The following is a 26,518-nucleotide window of genomic DNA, read 5'->3' on the forward strand; positions in this document are numbered from 1 at the left end:
TGATTAAGAGAACAAATTCTGTAACAGACCTGGATTAAAAATCTTAATCTCTACCGTTTCCTTGGGAAAGTGTTTTGGCCAGCTTCCTTATTTGAAAAATGGAGATGATTTCTATACCAAGGGTAATTGTAAGAATTACACTAGTTAATGTACAAGGTGCCAAGCGTGTTATATGTCACATGGTAAGGCTCATTAAATAGTAGGTATTTCTGATATTATAGCAACTATCATTTGTAGCAGAGACTGTTGGGAATCAAAATTGTTTGTTGAATGAAAGCGCAGGCAACCAGTAGCACAGACTTGTTCCTGTCCTTTGTAACTGCTTACGTGCCTAAGGACTGGGTCCTCAGCTCACTGCACACTGTCACCCGAATCGCCCATCAATTTGTCACATAAGGCAATTGAAAAATTCCAGGTGTATCTTCCTGTAAGGACCCGGTCTGTTGAACTGGAAAGCTAAAAGTAAAGGCATGTTAGCATATGGTATTTGTACGGGTGGGATAGGGAGGGTGGGAAGGAGATGCAAGACGGAAGAGATATGGGGATATATGTATCAGTATAGCTGATTCACTTTGTTGTAAAGCAGAAAGTAACACACCATTGTAAAGCAATTATACTCCAATGAAGATGTTAAAAATAAATAAATAAAGGCGTGACAATTGCCCTTCGACCCACCTCTCCCATAGGTCACCTGCTCATTTAAATAGTGCGTTCCCTAGGGTGCCACTTGATAAAATTTTCTCTGAGCGCTCCTTGAGGATTCGCCAGAGGCGGCTGGAAGCTTCAAGTTCTCACCTGCCCAGGTGTCCGCGGCGCTCGGGGAGCCAGCCACCCTGGCCTGGCACCTGGGGGTGGGGTCCCCGAAGTCCCATTTCGGGGGGCTCTGCTGGCTGCGGTGGGCGCAGAGGCTGCTGCCAGAGCGTACCCTCCGTCCCCTTTCGCGAGACGCTGGGTGCCGGCGGGGACCGACACCTGCCAGACGCCTCTAATCCCCTTAGGGCGCCGCGCCCGCCGCGCGCGGCTCGGGAATCAGTGAGAGCAGGGCGCGCAGGTGAAGCTCCGGCTCCAGCTGCGAGCCGCGGAGCCGCCAGTTTACGCGCAGGGCCCCGGCAACCGCGCGGCCATGGACTCACCGCGGGGCATCGGCACCTTCGTGGTGTGGGACTACGTAGTGTTTGCCGGGATGCTGCTCATCTCGGCCGCCATCGGCATCTACTACGCCTTCGCGGGGGGCGGCCAGCAGACCTCCGGGGACTTCTTGATGGGCGGCCGCAGGATGACCGCCGTGCCCGTGGCGATGTCCCTCAGCGCCAGCTTCATGTCGGCTGTCACCGTCCTGGGCACCCCCTCCGAGGTCTACCGTTTTGGGGCCATATTCAGCATCTTTGCCATCACCTACTTCCTTGTGGTGGTCCTCAGCGCGGAGGTCTTCCTCCCGGTATTCTACAAACTGGGAGTTACCAGCACCTACGAGGTACAGGGTGAGGGAGGGCCCGGGGAGAGGTGATGGGGTGAGGGGAGTACTTTTCAGGCTCCTGGACGGGTTTTCCTGGGGGCAGACTCTCCACCACATCCAAGTCTCTCTCCGTTCATATCCATCACCTCTTCTGCCCGCCCCTTTTGGGGAGAGGTGTCTTGTAAAGGCGAAAAATAATCTTGGGACTTAACTTGCATGAGCTCAGGGGAAGAGAGAGGCTCCCAGAGTAGACGGAGTTATCCGGACTAGTGCTCAGTAAGGCCATTTCTGCTTTAACATCTTTGATTCCAAGTCAAGGGGAAAGATTTTTCAACTTATTATCTTGGGGAAGGGTAAGTCTCAGCTCCTCCTCCTTGAAAGGAATCCCCTCATTCCGGGTCCTTGGTCCACTCACTTCTCCAGGAAGTATGGGTACTCTCCGCTCCTTCCCTCTCCACAAACATGCCTTCCACGGAGAGTCAGGCACCCACATGGTTAAGGTTCTGAATCTCGTGTTTGAGACCAGATTCTACGCTTACTAGCTGGGTAACCTTGGCTGACTTATTTAACCTTTTGTGCCTCTTTCTTAGTCTCAAAATGGGAATAATTATACTACCTACCTCATCTGGTTGTTGGGGGGATTAAATGAGATGATGCAAGGGCAGCATTTAGAATCGTGTCTGGCACAGGGTAAGTGCTGAATGAATGTTGACCATAAGTATTGGGGTGATTGTGGTAGAGGTTGTTCCCTTGGGATCACTAGGAAAATTTGGCTGCAGAGTTCTTAAGCGTCTCTGCCTTCTCTGTGGAGAGATGATTAAGGGAAACCATCTTTCCAATTGCACAGGTCCCCTGGTTATAAATTTTCTCAAATTGTCGGCCAGAAAGGGCTTTGCAAAGATAGTGTGAACGTTTGGTTTAGTTTAAAGAGCTGTTGAATGGGAGTGTCGGGCGGGGGGGATAAAAGTTTAGAGGAGTGGTCGGGCCCAGTTCCATGAGTTCCATGGACAAACGTGCAGAAGTGTTCCCTCTAACAGACCATTATCCAAGGACCCCGAGCCTCATTCTCAGCAGCCACCTTGTCCTTGAGTTCATGTAGTGTTTGCCCCAACCCAGAGCCACTGGATGGTGGTTTCTTAGTGAGGCTGGTTCAACTGGTGCTGGGGATGGGCCCCAAAGGCACAACAGGTGTTGGTGACACACTGCCTGGGCTCTAATGAACTCATTGCAGGGTGAGGTGCCCCTGGTGCAGCATTGCCTTCTTTGCACTCTGGTCATCGTGTTTGAGAGCGTTTAGTCATTGCCCCAGAAGTGAGCAGGGTAGAGTTTCTTTGTTTTGCTCAAAAGTGACAAACTGATTACCCCAGACAAACTCAGTCTTAGGTCTTTTTTGTTGTTGTTGGCCCTTATAGTGTTTTGAAAAAAATTTAATTTAGCATTTAATGATGAGAAGTCAAATAAAATTCCAGATTCTGACTTCTTCTGAAACTTAAAAGACTAGTGACACTGGGCTCACATTCCCTGTGGCAATGGGAACCCCATTTTATAGCTGTTGCTGTCATTCCCTATTAATTTCTATATTGAGGTCTCTTCATTGTATCTGCATGGTTACTGTCTTATGGTAGAGAAATCTATCTGCATTTAGGTCTTTATCAAAAATGCAGAAGGGAAAATGGAAAGGACTGAAGGGAGTTCTTGCTTTGAGGGAGATGTCAGAGGACATATTTCTTAATGGATATGAGGAATATTTCAACCTGGTAATATATGAACGCCTGGCTGATCCAGTTGGTGTATTTTACGTGATGAGATCTGTAGGCATTTTGAGTCTGTGAGCTCTGATCTGTAGTTAACTCCAAAACCCAGAAAGGGTTTGAAGAACCTGGCAAGAGGACTTCAGTCCCCATAGGTGAATGCTCCTCTCATAATCACTGACCTGTGCCTCTTTGGGTCAGCAACATTAACTCAACCAGAAACAGATTTCCCACACATTTGCAGGGGTGGAGGCTAAGTTAGCAGGGTTCCAGCTAAAAATGGCAAAAAGTGAACGTTTACTGAATGCTTAATACAGGCTGGGCACTGGGTTGCCTGTTTGACATACATTATCTGACTCAATACTCAAAATAATTCTTATACTGTGAGAGCCCCATTTTGCAGACAGAGATTCCGAGTAAGTTAAGCTACACAAGAGAGCCTGAAGCAAAGTGGACACATGCCTAGAGGCTGTGCAGTGGTGCATACTGGCTGCTTCTGAAGGCTCCGGTGAGTGTTATAACCCTGAGCGGAGCTTAGAATGGTGCAGGCAAAAGAGATGTGGTGCAGGACACAAGGGGTTGTGGACACACTGGGGGTGTCCACGCCTAGCAGATGCCAGACCACTGGGGACAGGGAAGTTAGGTAACATGCTATGTCCCTGGCAGTTGGTCATGGAAAACACTTTCTTGTGGCATATTTTGTTTGTTTTATGCTGAGAGGTGGAATCAACTATACAGAATAAGAAGTCCAGCATTGAGATACCCTGGCATTCTTGTGCAAGTATGAAATCTTTCCCTAGTTCCAGATTGTTAGCTACAATTGGCTGTTCAGAAGCATTTGTGATATCTATTTATCACTGCCTTCAAGGTGTAGTCCTGATAGGTGTATAGCAACTTCCAGATTCACAGAGAAGAAATATACAGGAGCCCAACTGCATTCACCGTTTCTTCAGGATGTTTCTGGATCCAGCAAAATCAATGTGTTTGAACTACGTTGCCAGACTCTCTCTCTCTCTCTCTCTCTCTCTCTCTCTCTCTCTCTCTCTCTCTCTCTCTCTCTCTCTCTTTTAAAAAACATTCAATAGAAATCTTAGTGTCCCTAAGTTATTCAAAGTACTGAGGACTATGAGAGATCTCAACTGACTATAGGTGTTACTGAACCAAACTTGGGTCCTCTCGTCCATGTGCAGTAAAGCCAATCTACTGACACCAGGTTGCAGTGGAGGAAAGTGCAGCTTTTATTATTAGTCTGGGGCAGCTAATGATAAAAAAATCCTGAACTCTCCAGTGGGTTTTAGGGAAGCATTTTTAAAGGCAAGGTGAGGGAGGGGAGTCACAGAGTTTGTGACCACCTTGTGCACAATTCTCTGATAGATTGGTGGTGAGGTAATAGGGCAGTGTCACAGGGGTTCACATGATCAGTCCTCAGGCTTCAGTAGGTCTGGGGCTACATGCTCATGGTCATCAAGTAATTAACTTCTTCCATTTGATGGAGCTTTTAGCATCTGTAAAACAACTCAGGAAATGTGCATCAGATACTGTTATCTTGGTACCTTGGGGAGGAACTAAAGATTCGGTGACTGCCATATTGCTGATTTACTTTTGAATTGTTACTAGTTCTCCAGGCCCACCTGCTCCTTTGTCACTACATGCTCACACCCTTTCAATCATTAATTCTTGACCCAGGCTTTTGTGACTCAGGGGAGGCCTGGAAGACTACAGCTCTTCTATAAACAAGAGGCAGGCAGAGGACATGGGGGCAGGGGTCTGTCCCGGGAAGGTCCATAGGGTCCTGCTTGGTAACATAGACACCTACTGTTATTCTGTAGTTTTGTCTAGAAATCTAGAGCTATTCTCTGAGCCTACTGATCAGTGACTTGATCTTTAGGTATTTCTTTAGCAGCCCAGTATCTGAGATGGACAAAGACTGTCCCTGCCATTCGGTAAACAAAGGATGTTGTGGCCACCAAGCCATCAGCCACTGCAGCCACCCCCATGGTGCACCCTGAGAGGAATCCAGGATGGAGAAAAATAGGATAGTGGCCCTAGATAGATAAGATGTATATGAAAGGAAGGCTTTCAGTAAGCTCAGACTCTTGCATTTTCCCATACACAGAAAAGCACTAAAATCATTAACTTGAGACATCAGTTCTTTGTGATTAGCAGGAATCTTTTGACGTTCAACTACATGTTTTGTTTTGTTTTGTTTTGTTTCCCAGCAAATACTCCTATATATCCTGGCTCCTCCCTTACCTCTTCGGGACAGTCCCTCAGAGCTGTCTGAGAGGTTGCCACCCTGGGCTATAGTCCTCAGTAAGGCCTCAGAATAAAACATAATTCTCAACTTTTAGGTTGTGCACTTTTTTCATTCGACACTGAGTTAGTGATAGAATTCTTGGTTCTGTCTTGAGTTAGTATTGTGAGAGGGGGAAAAAAGAAAAAATATATATATATATTTTTCTTCAACTTGCTACACTCTTACCTCCATCACATTTTCCTCTTCAGTTTTCTTTAGTCTCCAGTGGTATGGATACACGTACCTAGAAAAGGCAAAGACTTCTCTGTCAATTCATGGACATTTTTTTTTTTTTTTTTTGTGGTATGCGGGCCTCTCACTGTTGTGGCCTCCCCCGCTGCGGAGCACAGGCTCCGGATGCGCAGGCTCCGGATGCGCAGGCCCAGCGGCCATGGCTCACGGGCCCAGCCGCTCCGCGGCATATGGGATCCTCCCAGACCGGGGCACGAACCCGTATCCCCTGCATCGGCAGGCGGACTCTCAACCACTGCGCCACCAGGGAGGCCCGACATTTATTTTTAATAGAGTTTTACTAAAACAACTCAGAAGAAATAACACAGCTCTGTTCCCATGCTTCAAGACACTTCTTGGGTTTTCTAAAAAGTCTTCCAAAATATACTTGGATGATTTCGACTCATGTAATTCACTGAGATTCAAATTCTCAAGGCCTATGGATTTGGTTACCAGCTTTTTAATGTCTTAACTCTTAAGTGAACAGTTTACAACATTTCCCCATCCACTTACATCATTTGATAGTCTCCAAAATCCTGCAAAGTAAGTGGGGAAAGAATGATTACTATGATCCACATTTTCAAAAGGAGGAAATTGAGATTTAGAGTGTCCCAAGCTCGTAGAGTCAAGAGTAAGGCTGGGGGCTTCCCTGGTGGCGCAGCGGTTGAGAGTCCGCCTGCCGATGCAGGGGACACGGGTTCGTGCCCCGGTCTGGGGAGATCCCACACACCGCGGAGTGGCTGGGCCTGTGAGCCATGGCTGCTGAGACTGCGCATCTGGAGCCTGTGCTCTGCAACGGGAGAGGCCACAGCAGTGAGAGGCCCGCGTACCGCAAAAAAAAAAAAAAAAAAAAAAGAGTAAGGCTGGAACAAGGGCTGGAACTCTTGCCCCAGAGCACTCACTACACTGCATTGTATATTCTTTACTCATCAGTTATTTTAGGAGTTCCTATTATGTCAGTGCCACTCACTCACTCTGGATGAATCTTAGACACATGGACAGTTTTCTTGTTATTTTGAATAACAGAGTGGTTAGGTGCACAGAGTTTGGCATCAAATGGTCCTAGATTTGCATTGTGTCTCCAACAATTATTAGGTTGCAGCCTTGGTATTCTCTCTGTGCTCCAGTGTCCTGGTTTCCAACATGCACTTATGTATAGTAACTGCCTCATGGAGTTGTTGGGAGGACAGGGCATGCAGCAAAAACTCTATAAAGGGCTTCCCTGGTGGCGCAGTGGTTGAGAGTCCGCCTGCCAATGCAGGGGACACGGGTTCGTGCCCCGGTCCAGGAAGATCCCACATGCCGCGGAGCGGCTGGGCCCGTGAGCCATGGCCGCTGAGCCTGCGCATCCGGAGCCTGTGCTCCGCAGCAGGAGAGGCCACAGCAGTGAGAGGCCCGTGTACCGCAAAAAAAAAAAAAAAAAAAACTCTATAAATGTTAGCTGTGATTATGAAGCAAAAATATCTGGTGTCTTTTCCTCTGATATTTACCTAATGTCAGTTTTTCCTTCCTCATTTTTTCTGCTATATGAAAAGACTACTGTCAGCCTTAGAATTCTCTCTATGTGTAGTAATAATATTCAAGTTAAACAATGTCTTGGACCCCGGCTTCCTTCCAGCTCTAAAATCCTAGGATTCTAAATCTGTAATACATTCTGATATATGATTTTGGAGATAAGCACACTACTGACATACCTTGGAGATATTACAGGTTCAGTTCCAGACCACCACAATAAAGGGAATACTGCAATAAAGCGAGTTGCAGGAATTTTTTGCTTTCCCAGTGCATATAAAAGTTATGTTTACACTATGCTGTAGTCTATTAAGTGTACAATAGCTCTATGTTTAAAAAACAATGTACATATACCATAATTTAAAAGTACCTTATTGCTAAAAAATGCTAACCATCATCTGAGCCTTCAGCAAGTCATAATCTTTTTGCAATAGTAACATCAAAAATCACTGATCAGAGATCACCATGACAAATATAATGATAATGAAAAGTTTGAAATATTGCAAGAATTACCAAAATGTGACACAGAAATATGAAGTGAGCAAATGCTGTTGGGAAAATAGAACCGATAGACTTGTTTCACGCAAGGTTGCCAGAAACCTTCAATTTGTAAAAAATGCAGTACCTGTGAAGAACAAAAAAGCAAAGTGCAATAAAATGAGGTATGCTTGTGTATTATAAGATATCGCAGATGTCACGCTTGGCTCTGAACAGAAACTCACTTAGGCTGATTTAAGTTAAAATTTTTTATTGTAAGGATATGGGAGTAGCTCATAGAATAGGTGGAAAAGCTGAGCAAACAGACTTTGAAAAGGACAGAAGCGAGGGCAGCCTCTTCAGGCCACCCTGTCAGTATCAGCCTGCTTCTGCTCCAATCATTTTCTGACTTTATATCTTGCCTCTAAGATTCAAATACCCATTGAGAAGAGAAGCTGATTGGCTGAACGTGGGTCATGTGACTATCTTTTGGCTGAGGCTGGGCACCTTGATTGACATTTCCACCACAATTGCCTAAAGTGGGAAAGGGTTGATTCCCTAAGTGTATCAAAGGAAATGTACTGGGTAGATACCAAGAGAAAGGGGAGGACAACACTTTGCTCATTCTAAAAATGCAGAATATAATTCCATTGGTATGACATTCTGCAAAAGGCAAAACTCGTAGGGATGGAGAACAGGTCAGTGATTGCCAAGGTTTAGGGGTGAGAGGAGGGTTTGACTACAAAGGAGCCAGAAAGGAGAAACTTTTGACGGAGTTTCCTGTGGGTGATGGAGCTGTTCTGTGTTAAAACCCATTGAACAGTACTCTAAAGCAAGGGTCAGTTTTTCTCTATGTAATTTAAAATAACAGTGAAATAGGAATGCAGAATACGAATTAGTTATGAAGTTGCTTTAAATTTCTAACTCCTTTACTTCTTAAGCTGCTGGTTTTTAAAAAGTGTCCAGAAGTTTTACATATTAACCATTTTTCCTTTTTTGGAAACAGTATTTAGGACTCCGATTTAACAAGTATATTCGTTTCTGTGGAGTAATCCTCTTCATTGTTCAAACAGTAAGTAGCCCTCAGTTCATTTATTTTCTCTTTTTTTCATGTACAGTGTTTTTAAACAGGGCATCTGGGTCAAGCTTATTTGGTACATACATGACAGATAAAAAAGGGATGTTGAAAATAGGAGGAAACAAAAAAGGACAAACACTTGTCACTACATAGCATTAATCCTTAAGATCATTAAACAGTGTTTCAGCAAATGCATTACTTCCTGGGAAAACAGAATGATTTAAGTAAACATGGAATATTATATTGATCAAGCAACACTTACGTTACTTTAGGAAAGTATGCTTTTCCCTCTCACACCTCCCTCTGTCCCCACCAAAGTGACAGTAAGGGCATTACTGAGATGACAAAGATATTTGAAGGAACTGTAGTAGCTGATAGTAGGAATTGTAATAAAAGGAAAACAAGTTGTATGTTTCATAGTATTTTGCAACATATTAAGCAATAAATTTAATAGGAAAATTAACTGACATAGGAAGACATTAGGAAATAATTTTCTTTGTTTGAAAGCATACTTTAAAAAATGAGTCAGTGCTCTCTTTTAAAAATCGAACTGTAAAACCCACTTGATGCACTCATTGATGTAAAACAACAAAATCATGCACTCTGGCGGAGTTTTTAAAGCCAAGAACACAGTCCAGTACTTCAAGAATATGCAAGTGTAGATTTACTGCTTGGCACAAACGGAAAGCAAAGATTTGCCAAGCAATCAGTGACAGAGAATGCTTCCCATCCTTCATCCAGGCTGCTGGAGGCTTATCATGATCATTGTCACATCATTTAGACCTATCTTCCTCTTGGTAGCTAAGTGCTTTAAGAATGAGTTTAATAATGGAGGTCCAGGAAGGCGTTTTCATTCTCATCCGTTTTTATAATTCATTTCTCCATTCAAAAGCGACCCAAGCATTTGCTACAGCAGGACAGAGTGCCTTTGCAATTATTTAACTCGACTCCATTTTACATGTTTGTAAATTATGTAACTTAAATTGTATCTGTCCTTAACACTTGCAGTATAAAAGGAAAGAGCCCTCTGGGGTCTGGTAGAGATTCTGACACAGAGCTGAGGCTGGTAGCCCTCATTCGACAGCGGAGTTCAGACACTCTTTGGATCATTGTTAGAACTGCCAACAGAAATGAAAAAGTGGGGACAAATGTTAGGAAGGTGGCCTGTGGTCACATTTTCAAATCTTTAACTTGGACAGAATAATGACTGTGAAAAGCTAGTTCATTCTTGCAAAAAGAGGGGAGCTTTAGAATCTGCTATTTGAAAGACTTACTTCCATAGGTCACTCGTGCAATTTAATCATTCAACTACTGTATAACATGTTTTTTTCATATGTTTTATACAGTAATCATAGAATTAGCTTCTATGTATTTGAAAGATCAAATGCAATGAAAATGGTATTCTGAGAAAAAAGAACATATTTATCTTACTGTTGTACCCCAGATTAATAAATATTTGTTAAGTGTATGAATGAAAAATAATAAATAATATTAAAAAGGTAGAATAGAATTTTTGTTGGCTTTCAGGAAATTTTAGGGCAGATTTACACTTTTGTTTAATTAGTGGTCATGCAAACTTTTACAAACAAGGTTCCACAATTTTCACTGTTTTCCCAATTAATTATGCAGTGATTAACAACAGCTTGAAAGCATATGAATGAGGAAGCATCTCCTTTTAAATTTGTATTCTTTCTCTCTTTCTAATTGTTCTAGATCTAGGAAAATTGATTTCAAACTTGAATTGATGTATCAATGACTATCTGCACTAAGCACAACATGAAAAGTCCATATTTTTACACAAAATTGGTCATAAAAGATTTTTGTGACCTATGACCACACCACAAATGGAAAAGGAGAGTCAACTTCACTTAAATAACATTTTTCAAGTTACAAGCAAATTTTATTAAGTATATTGAAACTGTAGTTTTAATTCATAATTAAATTTATAGAAAAATATCAATATTTCATTTTGTAATTCATAAACCATTTATTTGGTTTTCTTTTTTCCCCTAGATTTTGTATACTGGAATTGTTATTTATGCCCCTGCCCTGGCTTTGAATCAAGGTATGTTTTAGAGTTACCAATATGTTACTCACATTTGGGGGTTCACTTTTAACAGAACTTATTCTATCTTTGGGGAGATGGGGAGGTGGAGGAATGCTTCCAGTAACCTGCATCAGCTTGAGGCGGGCCAGGTGGGTTCAGTGTCTACACTAGCAGCTTCTCTGGGTTCCTGGATCATAGCTTCAAAAGGTCTGTAGACTTCACTGGGCGGTGTTTCTCTGGGATGTGCCAACCAGCCATTCTCCATCCCTTCAGAATGAACGCCCCCTGTAGTCAAAATCATGAAAGACTGCACTTCCTCCCTTTGTGGCTCTAACTTGGAGCCCTTCTCCAAGAGGCTTCTGCATTATTCAGCTCAGACTCGGTCCCGTTGTAAAATCTGGCAGGGAGAGAAACTTTTCTTCTCCCCATTTCTAATGTGGCCCAAAAAGAAGAAAAAGAGATCTGTGTGATTTGAAATATCAGATTGCTCCTAGTTACCAAAGGACAGATGGCTATAGTATCCCTGTAAACAAATGTGTGATGATTCTAGTGATCAACAAATTACTATACTTTCTAGATTTGGGCAGATAACAGCTGTGAAACTGAGATTGTTTACTGTGGCAAATGTGTGTGTTAGTCATACCTTCAAAAGGCTTCAGGGGAACTCTACATTCTCTGAATTCTTATCAATCAGAAGTGAATTTATCTCTAAAACTTCCTTGTAAAATGGACAAGTGGACTCTGTGATGGGAACAATGTGGTACAGTTCCTCAAGTTAATATAAAATGGACAGACAACCCCAAAGAAAACAAGAAAAAAAAGAAAGAAAATGGAAAACCCCAGCTAACTCCACATTCTAATTTCTTGATTTCATAATACATAGATAATAAAGCACAACAGTATTGTTACAAAGAAGAACTCCATTATATAATGTGCTATTGAATTCTGAATGTTAGGCATGTTCCATGTCGATATTACCAACATCATGGTTGGATCACTTCATATGTAAAGAGCTGAACTATAAACTTCATAAGTTACCTATTGGCTTTAAGTGTAACTAAAGATGTTGGCTTTAGAGGTTTTTTTTTTTTTTTGCAGTACGCGGGCCTCTCACTGCTGTGGCCTCTGCCGTTGCGGAGCACAGGCTCTGGACGTGCAGGCCCAGTGGTCATGGCCCACGGGCCGGCTTTAGAGTTTTAAAGTGCAGTTTTGGGAATAAGAAAGCACTGCCTTCAGTGCTTCAAGAACTCTGTTCTTATCAGTTATTGAGCCACTCCCTAGGAGTAAATTAGGATCCAAAGACTGCATTTTGACTATTTGAGTATCAGTTGTGTATTTTGCTGTACCAAGGGAGTAGACACAAGCATAGACAGGGTACTTGGTGTGCAACAGATGCGCCATAGAAACTTGTTTAGCTGAGTTGGAACTTAACATTCTCTAGATACAATTTTTTTAAACTTTTTTTTTTTTAATTACGGAAAACTTCAAACATACACTAAAATAGAATAGTGTATTGAACCCTAATGGACCCTTAACTCTACACTAATAATTATCAACTCTTGGTTTAATTCACTTCCTATTTCCCTCACTAGATTATTTTGCTGTAAATCGGAGATATTTTATCATTTCATCTGAATTCCATATGTCTTTTACATACTTTTTTTTTCATTGAGGTATAATCAACATATAACATTATATTAGTTTCAGGTTTACCATAATGATTCAATATTTGTATATATTACAGTGATCACCACAATAAGTCTAGTTAACATCCATCATCATACATAGTTACAAAATTTTTTTTCTTGTGATGAAAGCTTTTAAGATTTGCTCTCTTAACAACTTTTAAAATATGCAATACAGTATTATTAACCATGCTGTACATTACATTCCCATGACTTATGGATTCCATGACTGGATGTTTGTACCAGGATGTGTGTTTTTTGTTTTTTTTTTGATAAATTTATTTATTTATTTTTGGCTGCATTGGGTCTTCATTCCTGCGCGTGGGCTTTCTCTAGTTGTGTTGAGCTGGGGCTACTCTTCGTTGTGGTGCGCAGGCTTCTCATTGCGGTGGCTTCTCTTGTTGCGGAGCACGGGCTCTAGGCATGTGGGCTTCAGTAGTTGTGGTGCGCGGGCTCAGTAGTTGTGGCTCGCAGGCTCTAGAGCGCAGGCTTAGTAGTTGTGGTGCACGGGCTTAGTTGCTCCGCGTCATGTGGGATCTTCCCGGACCAGGGCTCAAACCCGTGTCCCCTGCATTGGCAGGCGGATTCTTAACCACTGCGCCACCAGGGAAGTCCAGGATGTGTTTTTTTAAACACAATTGTACCTTTATCATTTCTAAAACATTAACATTAATACCTTACTGTCATCGATATAAGGTCAGTGTTCAGATTTCCCTGATTTTTTTTTCAGTGTTTGTTAGAATCAGGATCCAGATAATTTTATGTAATTGTAATTATTTCATTTGTCTCTTACGTTTCTCTTTCTTGCTTTTTAAAATCAAAAACCATATTTTATTGAGATATATTGTAGCTTATATACAATAAAATGCCCAGAACCTAAGTGCACATTTGGATGAGTTTTAACAATTTTGTGTACTTGTGTGACAACCACCCAACTCAAGATATACAATATTTCTATCATCAAATCCCAGAAAAATTTTTTTGATTCTTTCTAATGAATCCCCCCTTCCATTCCAAGCAGCCAGTTTTTATCACCATAAATTAGTTTTTCCTGTTCTTAGATTTTATATAGTGCCTTTTTGCATCTGGTTTCTTTTGCTCAACATAATGTTTTTGCGGCATTCATTCACGTTGCTACATGTATCAGTAGTTCATTCCTTTTTATCGCTAGTATTTTATCATATACATCTACGAAAATCTGTTTATCCATTCTGTTGTTGATGGATGTTGGGTTATTTCCAGTTTTAGGCTATTTTGAATTAAGACTGCTAAGTGCATTCTTGTACAGGTTTTGTTTTGTCTTGCTTTGCTTTTTGACACACGTTTTCATTTTTAGTGGATGAATACCTGGAAGCAATATACAGTTAAATACACACTATTCTGACCCAGCACAGGGTAGGTGCATGTAAAAAATTTAAGAGAAACTGCCAAATAGCTTTTCTAAGTGGTTATATCATTTTGCATGCCCACCCCACAATGTGTGAGAGTTCCAGTTATTCTGTGTCCTTGCCAGATTTTGTATTTGTCTTTTTGATTGTAGCCATTCTAGTTGTATGATCTATTATCTTATTATGGTTTTAATTTGTATTTTTCTGACGACTGTTGATGTTGAGTTTACTGAGTTTACTGGCTCATTCATAAAATGAATACAAAACAGACAAATAACCTAGCAAAAAGTAGGCAAAAGACTTGACCCGTCACTTTACAAAAGCAAATATTCTACCACCCCATTACATAGCCTATTTATACGTTTACCCAGGCCTTTTAAAATTTCTCTCAGTAATGTTTCTTAGTTTTTGATATTGAAATCTTGTACATATTTCTTAGATTTATTTCTAGATAATTGATGTTTTTTATGCTATTGCAGATGGTATTGTTTTATAATATCATTTTCTAATTATTCATTTGCAAGTAAGGAAAAATACAATTGCCTTCTATATGTTGATCTTCTATCCTGAGAACTTGTTAAATATATTCATTAATTCAAGTAGGCTTTTGGCATATCCCTTATGATTTTCATGTTGTTTATGAATAGAGACAGTTTTACTACTTCTTTTCCTGTCTGCATGCCTCTAATTTCTCTTCTTTGTCTTAATGCGCTGTTAATGTAGAAAATTTTATTGATTTTCAAATGTTAAACCAATTTTCATCCTTGGGATAAACCTCACTTGGTCATAATGTATTAACCTTTTTATATATTGCTGGATTTGATTTGCCAATATTTTGTTAAGGATTTTTACAGGTTATGAGGAATATTGCCCTGAAATTTACTTTTCCTTTAATATCTTTGTCAGGATTTTGGTATCAATTATACTGGCTTTATATGATTTGGGAAGTGTTCCCTCCTCTATTTTCTGAAAGAGTTTGTATAAAACTGTATTTCTTTCTTAAATGCTTGAAAGAATTCACAATGTGGGCATCTGGGCCTGATATTTGTTTGTTTTCGTAGAAAGGTTTTGGTATATGGATTCAGTTTCTTTAATAAATATAGAGTTATTCATATTTTCTTGTTCTTATAGAGTCATTTTGGTGAACTGTATTTCTTGTGAGCTAGATCTAGAAGCTTTCTCAGACTTCATTTCAACTTTTTGGAGAGACTATTCCATATGCAGTTTTCAACTCTTTTGAGTTAATACCAAAGAGCGCAACTGTGGGATTATATGATAAGAATATGTTTAGTTTTGTAAGAAACCACCAAACTGTCTTCCACAGTGGCTGTTACCATTTTGGATTCTTATCAGCAATGTGTGAAAGAGTTATGTTGCTCCACATCCTTGCCAATATGTGATGTTGTCAGTGTTCCAGATTTTGGCCATTCTAATAAGTTTCTTGTTTTCATTTGCATTTCCCTGATGACATATGATGTGGAGCATCTTTTCATATGCTTATTTGCCATGTATATATCTTCTTCTGTGAGGTGTCTATTAAGGTCTTTGGTACATTTTAAAATCAGTCTTTTTTTTTACTGTTGAGTTTTAAGAGTTTTTGTATAATTTGGAGAACAGTCCTTTATCAGGTGTGTCTTTTGCAAAATTTTCTTTCATTCTGTGGCTTATCTTCTAATTCATCTGATATTATCTTTCACAGAGCATATGTTTTTTAATTTTAATGGAAGTCCAGCTTGTCAATTATTTCTTTTATAGATTGTGTCTTTGATGTTGTATCTAAAAAGGCAGCATCATATATAGGTCTATGAGCCATCTTGATTTAATTTTGGTGAAGGGTGTAAGGTCTGTGTCTAGATTCTTTTTTTTTGCATGTGGATGTCCTGTTGTTCCAGCACCATTTGTTGAAGAAACTATCTTTGCCTCACTGAATTGACTTTACTCTTTGGCCAAAGTTCAGTTGACTTTAATTATGGGGGTCTATTTCTGGGCTCTCTGTTCTTTTTCATTGATCTATTTGTCTATTCTTTCACCAATATCACACTCTCTTTTCTTTTTTTTTTTAAATTTATTTATTTATTTTTGGCTGTGTTGGGTCTTCGTTTCTTTGTGAGGGCTTTCTCTAGTTGTGGCAAGCGGGGGCCACTCTTCATCGCGGTGCGTGGGCCTCTCACTATCGCGGCCTCTCTTGTTGCCGAGCACAGGCTCCAGACGCGCAGGCTCAGTAGTTGTGGCTCACGGGCCTAGTTGCTCCGTGGCATGTGGGATCTTCCCAGACCAGGGCTTGAACCCGTGTACCCTGCATTAGCGGGCAGATTCTCAACCACTGCGCCACCAGGGAAGCCCCATACTCTCTTGATTATTCTAGTTTCATATTAAGTCTTTTCTACTTTTTAGTTTTATCTTTTTATTTTTGGCCGCATTGGGTCTTCGTTGCTGTGTGCAGGCTTTCTCTGGTTGCAGTGAGCAGGGGCTATTCTTCATTGCGGTGCATGGGCTTCTCACTGTGGTGGCTTCTCTTGTTGTGGAGCACGGGCTCTAGGCGCACGGGCTTCAGTAGTTGTGGCTTGCAGGCTCTAGAGCACAGGCTCAGTATTTGTGGCACATGGGCTTAGTTGCTCTGCAGCATGTGGGCTCTTCCCAGACCAGGGATTGAACCTGTGTTCCCTGCATTGGCAGGCAGATTCTTAACCACTGCACCACCAGGGAAGTCCTCATATTAAGTCTTGAAGTCAGGTACAGTCAGTTCTCCAGCTTTCTTCTTCTTCAATATTGTGTTGGCGATTCAGAGTCTTTTGCCTCTCCATATAAACTTTCGAATCAGTTTGTCAATTCTCCACAGTTTGTCATTACCCACAAAATAACTTTCTGTGATTTCCATTGGGATTGCACTGAATCTGTAGATTAAATTGGGAAGAACTGACATCTTGACAGTATTGAGTTGTCCTATTCATAAACATAGAATATCTCTCCACTTATTCAGTTCTTTCATTTCATTCATCAGAGTTTTATAGTTTTCCTCATATATACATCTTGTATATATTATACATCTTGTATATATTACATATACATCTTGTATATATTATATTTTTTTAGATTTATAGCTAAGTATTTCATTTTGTGGGGTACTAATGTAAATGGAAATGTGCTTTAAATTTCAAATTCCACCTGTTTTTTGTTGGTATATAGGAAGCTGATTGACTTTTGTTTATTAACCTGTATCCTGCAAACTTACTATAATCATTTATTAGACCTAGGAGATTTTTTGCCAATTATTTCAGATTTTCTGCAAAGATGATCATGTCATCTGTGAACAAAGAGAGTTTTATGTCTTCCTTCCTTCCTTTGTACCTGATCTTAGTGGGAAATCTTCGAGTGGCTCACCATTAAGTATAATGTCAGCTGTAAGTTTTTGTAGATAATCTTTATCAGATTGAGAATGTTCCCCTCTATTTCTAGTTTATTGAGAGATTTTATCATGAATGCATGTTACATTTTGTCAAAGGCTTTTTCTGCACCTATTAATTTTATAATATGATTTTTCTTCTTTAGTCTGTTGATGTGGTGGATTCCATTAATTGATTTTCAAATGTTGAGCCAGCCTTGCATATGGTGTTTAATTATTTTTATGCTCTTAAAATTTGATTTGCTAATATTTTGTTGAGGATTCTTGCATCTATATTCATGAGAGATATTGGTCTGTAGTTTTCTTTTCTTGTAATGTCTTTGTCTGGTTGGTATTAGGGTGTTGCTGGCCTCATAGAATGAGTTATAAAGTATTCCCTCTGCTTCTATCCTCTGAAAAAGATTGGTATAATTCCATCCTTAAATATTCAGTAGAATTCATCACCCTCTGAGCCTGGGGCTTTCTGTTTTGGAAGGTTACTAATTATTGGTTCAATTTTTAAAGTAAATATAGGTCTATTCAGATCATTTATTTTTTTCCTGTGTGAGTTTTGGCAGATTGTGTCTTTCAGGATATTGGGTCATTTCATCTGGATTTTCAATCTGTGGGCATAGAGTTGTTATCCTTTCATTAAAAAAATATAATATGCCCCTTTACTTCTTAAATAAATGGTAACAAATTATATAGATTTTTCTCTATCTTGGCCCCATTTTAACACGCACAACTTGCCTTTCATGGACTGGTAGAATAATGTGTTTATTTGAACCATGACAACAAATATCCTATGACCCCATTCAGTCTGGGTAACTACCTCCCAATATCAAGCGGTGTCTTAGCTTAATTACAATATAAATGCTTTTTCATGTATTTGATTTAGCCCATGTTGGATACTGTATGGTACCTGAGGGTAGAAGCCAGGTCTATTTAACTCATCAAATAAAGTTTTAAACTCCATTTGTTTTGGTACATTTTTTGATACTTGGACCTAGTTTATGGCTAGTAGGTGTAGAGGTAGGTGCCCAATAAATGGTATAGCTTCCCCCTGATGATTTTTTGAGAAGTGCTTATATATGTTTCATAGTTACACGTGCATTTTCTTTTCTTCTACAGTCACAGGATTCAATCTGTGGGGTGCTGTAGTGGCTACTGGTGTGGTCTGCACATTCTACTGCACCATGGTATGTCAAGAACATTATTTCTCCTTTCACTCTACACACTTGCTTTGCAAAATTGAAAATTTCAATCGTTGCATGCTGCAATCTGGGTTCTTCATACCTGCCTCCCACAGTATAACTTTTTTTGTAAGGAATATTCAGTCCAGGGTAAAATTTGATCCTTTGTAGGACATTGATCATAACTGATATTTTTTTCTTTCATTTGAGCCATGCCATGGTCCCCAACCTTGTCTCCTAATTCACTCTCACTGTTGCTGTGTTACTATAGCTGTGCTCATAGTATTCCTCAGCTTAGAAACCTGAGATAACTTCCCATTGCCTTTAGGCAGGAGCAACAGTCAAAATATGTAAGAACCAGTATGGCATGGGCACTGATATTATCATGGTTGCTGATCCTTAGCAGTGGTGCACGTCTTATGCAACCCCTGATATTCTAGGTCTTAATCCTTTAGTTGCTCAGTGTTTTGGAAGACAAGGCCCTCAAGGAGGGGCTGGTTCAGGGACTGGAGGGGGACACTTGGGAAATTTGTGGCGGTGGCTAGTACAAAACAATTTTAGTTTTTTCAACAACTGGTATGTCCTTCTTTGTGCATACTGGTTGAATTTCAGCCCTGCCTATGGGATAAAATCTATGATATTGCCATTTGCAATTTGACTCTGAATTTTTTTCCCAACAGTATTCGCACACCACTCCATGGCACTCCAAAATATATATCTGGCTGCACTCAACATGCCACATATTTTAACTTCTCTAAGCTTTTGCCCATGCTATTTTCTCTATTGGGAGGACCTTACATCTTGGACTCTGCTTATATTTGAAAGTTTGGTCTAAGTATTACCTTCCTGACTATCTCCCTTGGGTGCACTTCTTGGCCAAGATCCACGTTTTCGTTATCTTTGTCCAGCATGGTGTATAAGCATGTAGATGCTTAATAATGTCTGGTAGAAGCATTAATCCTAATGTACTTTCCCTTCAAAGGGTGGTCTTAAAGCGGTTATCTGGACGGATGTTTTTCAAGTTGGGATCATGGTGGCTGGATTTGCATCTGTGATTATACAGGCTGCATTGATTCAAGGTGGAGTCAGCACTATTCTAAATGATGCTTATAATGGAGGAAGATTAAACTTCTGGAAGTAAGTTGCTATTTACTTCTTGGTTAATATAACATTCCTTTTGTTTTTTTCTGTTAAAAAAATCTCTTGGCTGAAATAGTAAGTTTACATTAGAAAACAAACAAACCGTTAAGGATGTGGTACAAAAATTTGAAGCTGGGAAGTTAATGCGTAAGGAATTTCCACCAGGTCTTTAAGGGGTTAGTCAGTTGGTAGTTAGCTACATGGAGCTGAGGATGGTGCTTCCTCCTGAGAAGGGATTGATAGCAAAAGAGTATTTTCTTCCAGATATTAAAGTCTGGAATAGGTTGAAAGGTGTGGGTAGGGAAATAAGGGAAGATATACTAGAGAGAGAAGAAAAGGAAACCTCTTAAGAAAAAAACACTAAAAGACAGTGATTCCATTTTGACAGTTCTTTGTTTCAAGCAGCCTAGAGAATTTCTCTTTTAACATTACCCTGATAATGTATAGTATATTATTATTATGCTACATATATATGTGTGTATTATATGTGTATAAATGTTACATAATGTACATTATATATTAAATATTATTTATTGAAAATTGACTAGAAAAGTTACAGCTGATGCCTCAAGTCTCAGTATAGCATAAGATATAACATCTTCAACAGCTATTTACTTTTCTGAAAGAAGGCTAATGGAGAAACTAGGTATTTCATCACAAATATATCACACAATTAAAAAAAATAGTTTAGGGCTTCCCTGGTGGTGCAGTGGTTGGGAGTCGGCCTGCCGATGCAGGGGGCGCGGGTTCGTGCCCCGGTCCGGGAGGATCCCGTGTGCCACGGAGCAGCTGGGCCCATGGGCCATGGCCACTGGGCCTGTGTGTCCGGAGCCTGTGCTCTACAACAGTGAGGCCACAACAGTGAGAGGCCTGTGTACCGCAAAAAAAAAAAAAAAAAAGAAATTTTAAACACCTTGGGATCAATAGTGTCTTCCTTGTACATCACATTCAACATGCAGGGGGGGCTCATTTTGACATAGACCAACTTATTTTCTCTTTCAGTAGCCCTGTTCTGAGATGAGCAAGCTGAAATCATTGGCAAAAGGAAAGAAAATCATTTTGCACTTGGTGGCTCTCTTCCCAGTTTTCTGAAAATAGGAGCTAATGTATGAGAAGAATGTCAGAAATTGAACAGGGTCAATGTGTTAATTTGCAAGAATGAATTACAGTGAATCAACTTCAGCTATTCTCAATAGTTTTTTTTTCTTTTACCGCAAGATTCAGATTCCAAGGAAGAGAGCCTCCAGTTGGCCTAGCGTGGGCATGATTCCATCCTGTAGCTAGTGCAGAGCAGAACATTTTGGTTGACTACTATTTAGACTATTTAATGGAGAAATGGTAGTTTCCCCAAGACAAACCTAGGTTGCTGTTACCAGAAGAAGGGGGAATGGATACCAAGAGGCAGAAACAACCAGTGGCTACTTGGGAGATGTGGATTACTCCCAAATCTCTTCCTAGTCAGCTAGGTTGAGGGGAAAGAGTGTGGAGTCAATCATTTTTATGCAAAATAACTGTCACTTTATACAAAGAGTACATACATTGCTGCATTGAAACGATAACTTATACATCAGTAAGAGGTTCTAAAAAGTAAAAGATTAGACATTTTTATGACTGTTACAAGGTTGCCAGCAATTAAGAAATAATGAAAAGCCTTATTGTATATCCCTTGTTATTCAAATATGTTTTGAGAATATGGTGGGCAATAGATCTGCTCTTGTTTTGATAAATGAAGGGAAGGATTTTGTGTTGGTATTTTCTGTATGGTCTATAGTTGACATATGTATTCTGTATTGCCAAAACCACTGAATTGGATGTTTTAAATCTTGTCTTACTTCCTTCAAGTAACTCACTGAACCCTTTGGTTCTTGACTTTTATTAGCTAGTATAGTAGCTACTTTCTCTATGGGAGAAAGGGCCAACACCCTTAAAACTCTTAGACTTTGATATTAAGTGTTAGAGAATGGAATAGAGAAAGGGCCAACACCCTTAAAACTCTTAGACTTTGATATTAAGTGTTAGAGAATGGAATAGAGGCTCTTATCTTTCCATAAGAATGCTGGAAAAATACATAAAAATGTAGCACTTTACTCAACTGATCTCAAATATAAGCTTTGAAGTGGAATTGCAGAACTTCATAATTTTCAGAGAGTTTCCATTGAAACTAATTCTGCAGAAAATTTTCAAGCTTATATTGTGTATGAGAGATGAACAGACTCATTCCTTCCAAGGTGATACATTAAGAAGGATTAAAAGATGTGTTGAATGTGGAAGTTGAGCTTTCTTTGTAGCAATGTTTTGTAAATGTCATAACGACTTTGAACTATGAGTACTTAGTTTGTGCACACAGCATTTTTTTTTTTTTTTTTTTGCGGTATGCGGGCCTCTCACTGTTGTGGCCTCCCCCGTTGCGGAGCACAGGCTCCGGACGCGCAGGCTCCGGACGCGCAGGCTCAGCGGCCACGGCTCACGGGCCCAGCCGCTCCGCGGCATATGGGATCCTCCCAGACCGGGGCACGAACCCGTATCCCCTGCATCGGCAGGCGGACCCTCAACCACTTGCGCCACCAGGGAGGCCCCACACAGCATTTTAAGAACAGATTATAATGACATGAAAACCATTAAACTGCATTAATTGAATTCTTAAGCTTGAATATAAAGTAGAACTATGACTATACATGTGCTAGGGGAGGAATTACACACACAAAATGTGTCAGTATTGTGTTCATTTCAGTACAATTTCTATTGCTGCAGTGTACCTAGGAATCTCTTTCTCTCTCTCTTTTTTCAGCTTCATGCTCCTCTCTGATTACAGCATGGCAAACTTGTTTAAATAATTTCCTATGGCCATGGGAGAACAATTTCTGTAAATGCTCAGAATGATTGGAAAATTCATTTTTTCCCCCAGTCCCATCCAGAATTTCCAAATCTCTGAAAGTATCCATTTTTATTTCATTGAACTTAAGAATATTTCTACCTTTTATATTACTTAATCGATACATATTTATGTATGTATATTTATAAATATTTATTTATATTTATGTAGGTATACATTGCTTGTTTCCAAAATTACTCTAGGAAGTTTTCTGTAGTGTTTGGCTGAGACTTCAAATTTGTTTTCTGTTTGTTTTCATTTAGTTTTAATCCTAGCCCTTTGCAAAGACACACATTCTGGACGATTGTTATAGGAGGGACCTTCACATGGACCAGCATCTATGGAGTCAACCAATCCCAAGTGCAGAGATATATTTCCTGTAAAAGCAGATTCCAGGCAAAAATGTAAGACAAACTATGGTATATGAATCATCAATAACTATCAGTTGTCTTTATGGAAACTCTTTCAAAAGTCAAGCTTTGCTCAAGTTTAAGTCTTTTGTGTCATGAAATTCTAAGAGATAGATAAATGATATACTACAAAAGGATCACATAGAACAAAGTGGCATTGTATGTTTTAAATCAGATATTTAAAAATATTTATATCAATTATTAAGTAAAACAAATCTTATCAAATAAATAGGCATTTATTCTGCATCTGTTTGTATGAGGAACTGTAGAGAATAAAAAATGATAAATATATGGCTCTTGTCATGTAGGAACTTAGCATCAAATTAGGAAAATATATGCAAGTATGTGAAACGTAAACTAACACTAGAGGTATAACAGTTCTGTGAAACAGTATAACAATATAGAGGAAATGTTCTAGAGCATTATATTGCCAGATGTGCTGGTGCATTTTATTTTCAGACACAGTTGTGGGTTTATAACCTTGTTCTAATACTTGCTACTTGAGTGATTTGGCGTGAGTTACTTAGACTCTCCGAGCTTCAGTTTCTAAACTTGTAAAATGAGCATAAGATATCACACATCTCGTGGAGGTATTATAAAATACTGGGTTTGGGACACATGTGGTAGGGATCCAGTAAATGTGAATTCCTTTTTCCACGTCAAATCATGGGATGTGAAGGCAGGGGATAAGTGAGAGATTCCTGTCAAGCAGGCAGGTCCTGAAGAATGACCATATGTGGGCAGGTGAAGAAGTGTGGGAGAGCATTCTGAGTAGGCAGAGTGATTTGGGCAAAGCACAGAGGTGGGAAGGACAGCATGGTCAGGGGACTCTCCAGCCTATCTTGGCTTCAGCGAAGAGTACGAACAGTATCTGGTTCTTTGTCAGGAGGCCTCAGATAAGCTTGGTGACTAGTGCTCTTCATGCTGATATATCAGGCTATGCATTTAGGGGCTATAAAACTCTAAGTAGCTTCATTAATTGTAACAAGGGGGTTGGAGTAGGAGGAGTGGCAGTTCTGTTGCTATTCAAAGGGGAATGTGAGAAATATATGAGGTCACATGTCAATATATGAGAGTAAATTGGTTTAGACATTATCTGTCTTTGGTAAATTCCACAATGAAAAATCTATATGAATATGAGTATAATAACTGGATATGGAATCCCCCAAAAGTGAGCTTAGGAGTTCTGCTACTTTAAGACACTCTAAAGGAATATAATTCATATATCTATTAATCCATGTACGTTAGCACTGATGCCTCTCCCAAAGTAATTGTGCACATGCTCTTCTTTGGGAACACGTTTCTTTGAGAACATGGAACTCAAAAAGCCAATTTTATAACTGAAAGAACAGCATTAGAGCTTTCTTAGTAAGAAACAGTTTCCTTCAGAATAGTCCAATGTGTCTCTTTAACAAGAGCTCAGGGGGACCATTTTCTCCCACTTTTTAACATTGGCTCCATGGGAAGAATGAGTCCCAGCCAAAAAGTCAAGACCTACTGACATTGATTGACTGGGTACAATATCAGATCTACATGAATGGCATTAAAGTAAAATAAAACAATATAATAAAGTGTTAACTCATATATAAGTGAGGTGTGGTGACTGAGAAAGTGTCTGGGTATATTTTCTGATGATTTGGAAATGAGATATAGTTACAGTACTTTTAGACAATAACAAAACATGTGGTGAATGTAGTCAGTCAAGGAAAAAGGCTAGCAATCTGTTGTGGGACCTGCTGCAAGGTAGCTTCTCCTGGAAGCAGACTCTGAGATGGAGGTTAGCATGCCAGAGTCTACTAGGGGATCACCACTGGAACAGAGAAGGAAGGGAAGGAAGAAGGATTGGCTAGAGGGAGAAGTTGGACTGTAATGCGGTCTCAACAGAGGCCTCAAGGGGAGCCCCAGAGCTGGGATGACCCTTCAGACTGTCCCAAGTTGGCCTGAGGGGACTTAGCCTTTAAACCTCTGAATCCAGTTGTCATCTTATGCAGGCTTCTCTGGGGAAGGAGGTACGAGTTGGTGGGTGTGGGGAGACCTCTCTTCAGCCTAGGGCAGCTTATCAGTGTCCACTACAGCACCCCCCGGGGGGGGGGGAAATGTAAAAATGTAGCCACCCTAGTGGGAGAAATATTTACTATCAACTGATTATTAAGACATAGCATTCAATGATATTAACACTAATAATACCAATAACTACCATTTAACAAGTGTTTATTACATGCCGTTGTACTATATGATATATACTATTTTATTTAGTTTCACATATAACTCGGTGAGGTAGGCATTGTTATTTCTAGCTGTAAATGAAGAAACTGAGGATCAGAGAGGTTAAATTACTTGCCCAAGGTCACATATGGTAGGGAGAGCTAAGATTTATGCTCAGGACTGACTCCAGTGCTATTATGTAAACATTTACACTCTACTGGAGCACACACCATTTATTAAAATGCTGGACATTGTTTTGGAAGATACCTGTCCAAGGAATACAGGTTTGCCTTTCCTATTTAACGGATGGCATCACAAACTACATTTAAACAAGCTTGACGAGTTGCTATGTAAAGGCTAACAGTGTTTAGCAGTTTATAATTGCATCACTTTTAAAGGTAAAAGGAATAATAGTCACTGCCCTGTTGACTATTAAAACCTCTATTTCGTGACAAGACGTCCTGAAGGACGGTAACTAGACACAATTATAAAGCTAATAATGCCCATGGAACTCTGACCAGGAGGATACATTCATTCAATGGCAAAATCCCATCTGTTCCAAGTATTCCCAAATACAGTGTTGACTGACATCATAAACAGAAAGTTAGGCCAGAATAAAATCCGTAGCATTTTCGAGAACCAAAAGAGAATGCACATCTATTGAATATAATCATGAAAGTCTCGTCTATTTATGTAACAATTTTCCTCATCTTTGAGATGGAAATTAAAATTGTCAGCTGCTGGTTTGTTTTCACTTCTTTAGGTCTCTCTACATCAATCTTGTGGCACTCTGGTTGATCCTGACCTGCACAGTGCTATGTGGGCTCGCCATGTATTCCAGATACCGTGACTGTGATCCTTGGACAGCCAAGAAAGTGTCTGCACCAGACCAGGTCCAGTACCATGTCTTTCTTACACATGCAAGAATGACATTCAGAAAGCTTATTAGCTGGGAGGAAAGAGTGTTCATGTTCTTGTAAAGTAAGAGAAAATAGGCACAATATAATCATTTTTAGTTTCTATAAAGCATTTGGAAAAAATTTATTTTAGCAGCTATAGCAAAAATGAAGAATGCTACATCCAATAAAAATATTGAAATACCTGGCTAAGTTTCAAGGTAGGTGTTAAATAGAAATAGCTCAAGGCTGGGAGTAGAAATATAAACACAGTTTTAAAAAAAGCCCAAAACTATATACAAACTGTGGTACCGTAGAACATTTTGTGGGTTTAGATTGTTCATTGATAAGCAGTTTACCTTCCAGTTGTTTTTTTTTTTAATTTATTTGGCTGCGCCAGGTTTTAGTTGCGGCACACGGGATCTTCGTTGCCGCGTGCAGGATCTTTTTTAGTTGCAGTGTGCGGGATCCAGTTCCCTGATCAGGGATCAAACCAGGG

General features: G+C 40.0%; 1 protein-coding gene across 1 annotated transcript in view; it reads left to right on the forward strand.

The window, feature by feature from the left end:
- Nucleotides 1–1,123: 1,123 nt before the first annotated feature.
- Nucleotides 1,124–26,518, forward strand: part of SLC5A8 (solute carrier family 5 member 8) — a 75,254-nt gene continuing 49,859 nt past the window's right edge. Inside the window, exons 1-7 of the mRNA XM_060114236.1 lie at nt 1,124–1,474; nt 8,730–8,795; nt 10,815–10,866; nt 18,435–18,502; nt 19,479–19,633; nt 22,772–22,912; nt 25,887–26,016. Of these exons, the coding sequence (XP_059970219.1) occupies nt 1,124–1,474; nt 8,730–8,795; nt 10,815–10,866; nt 18,435–18,502; nt 19,479–19,633; nt 22,772–22,912; nt 25,887–26,016 (963 nt within the window). The remainder of the gene's footprint in view (nt 1,475–8,729; nt 8,796–10,814; nt 10,867–18,434; nt 18,503–19,478; nt 19,634–22,771; nt 22,913–25,886; nt 26,017–26,518) is intronic.

This window comes from Mesoplodon densirostris, chromosome 11, assembly GCF_025265405.1.
Source record: "Mesoplodon densirostris isolate mMesDen1 chromosome 11, mMesDen1 primary haplotype, whole genome shotgun sequence".
Lineage (NCBI taxonomy): Eukaryota > Metazoa > Chordata > Mammalia > Artiodactyla > Ziphiidae > Mesoplodon > Mesoplodon densirostris.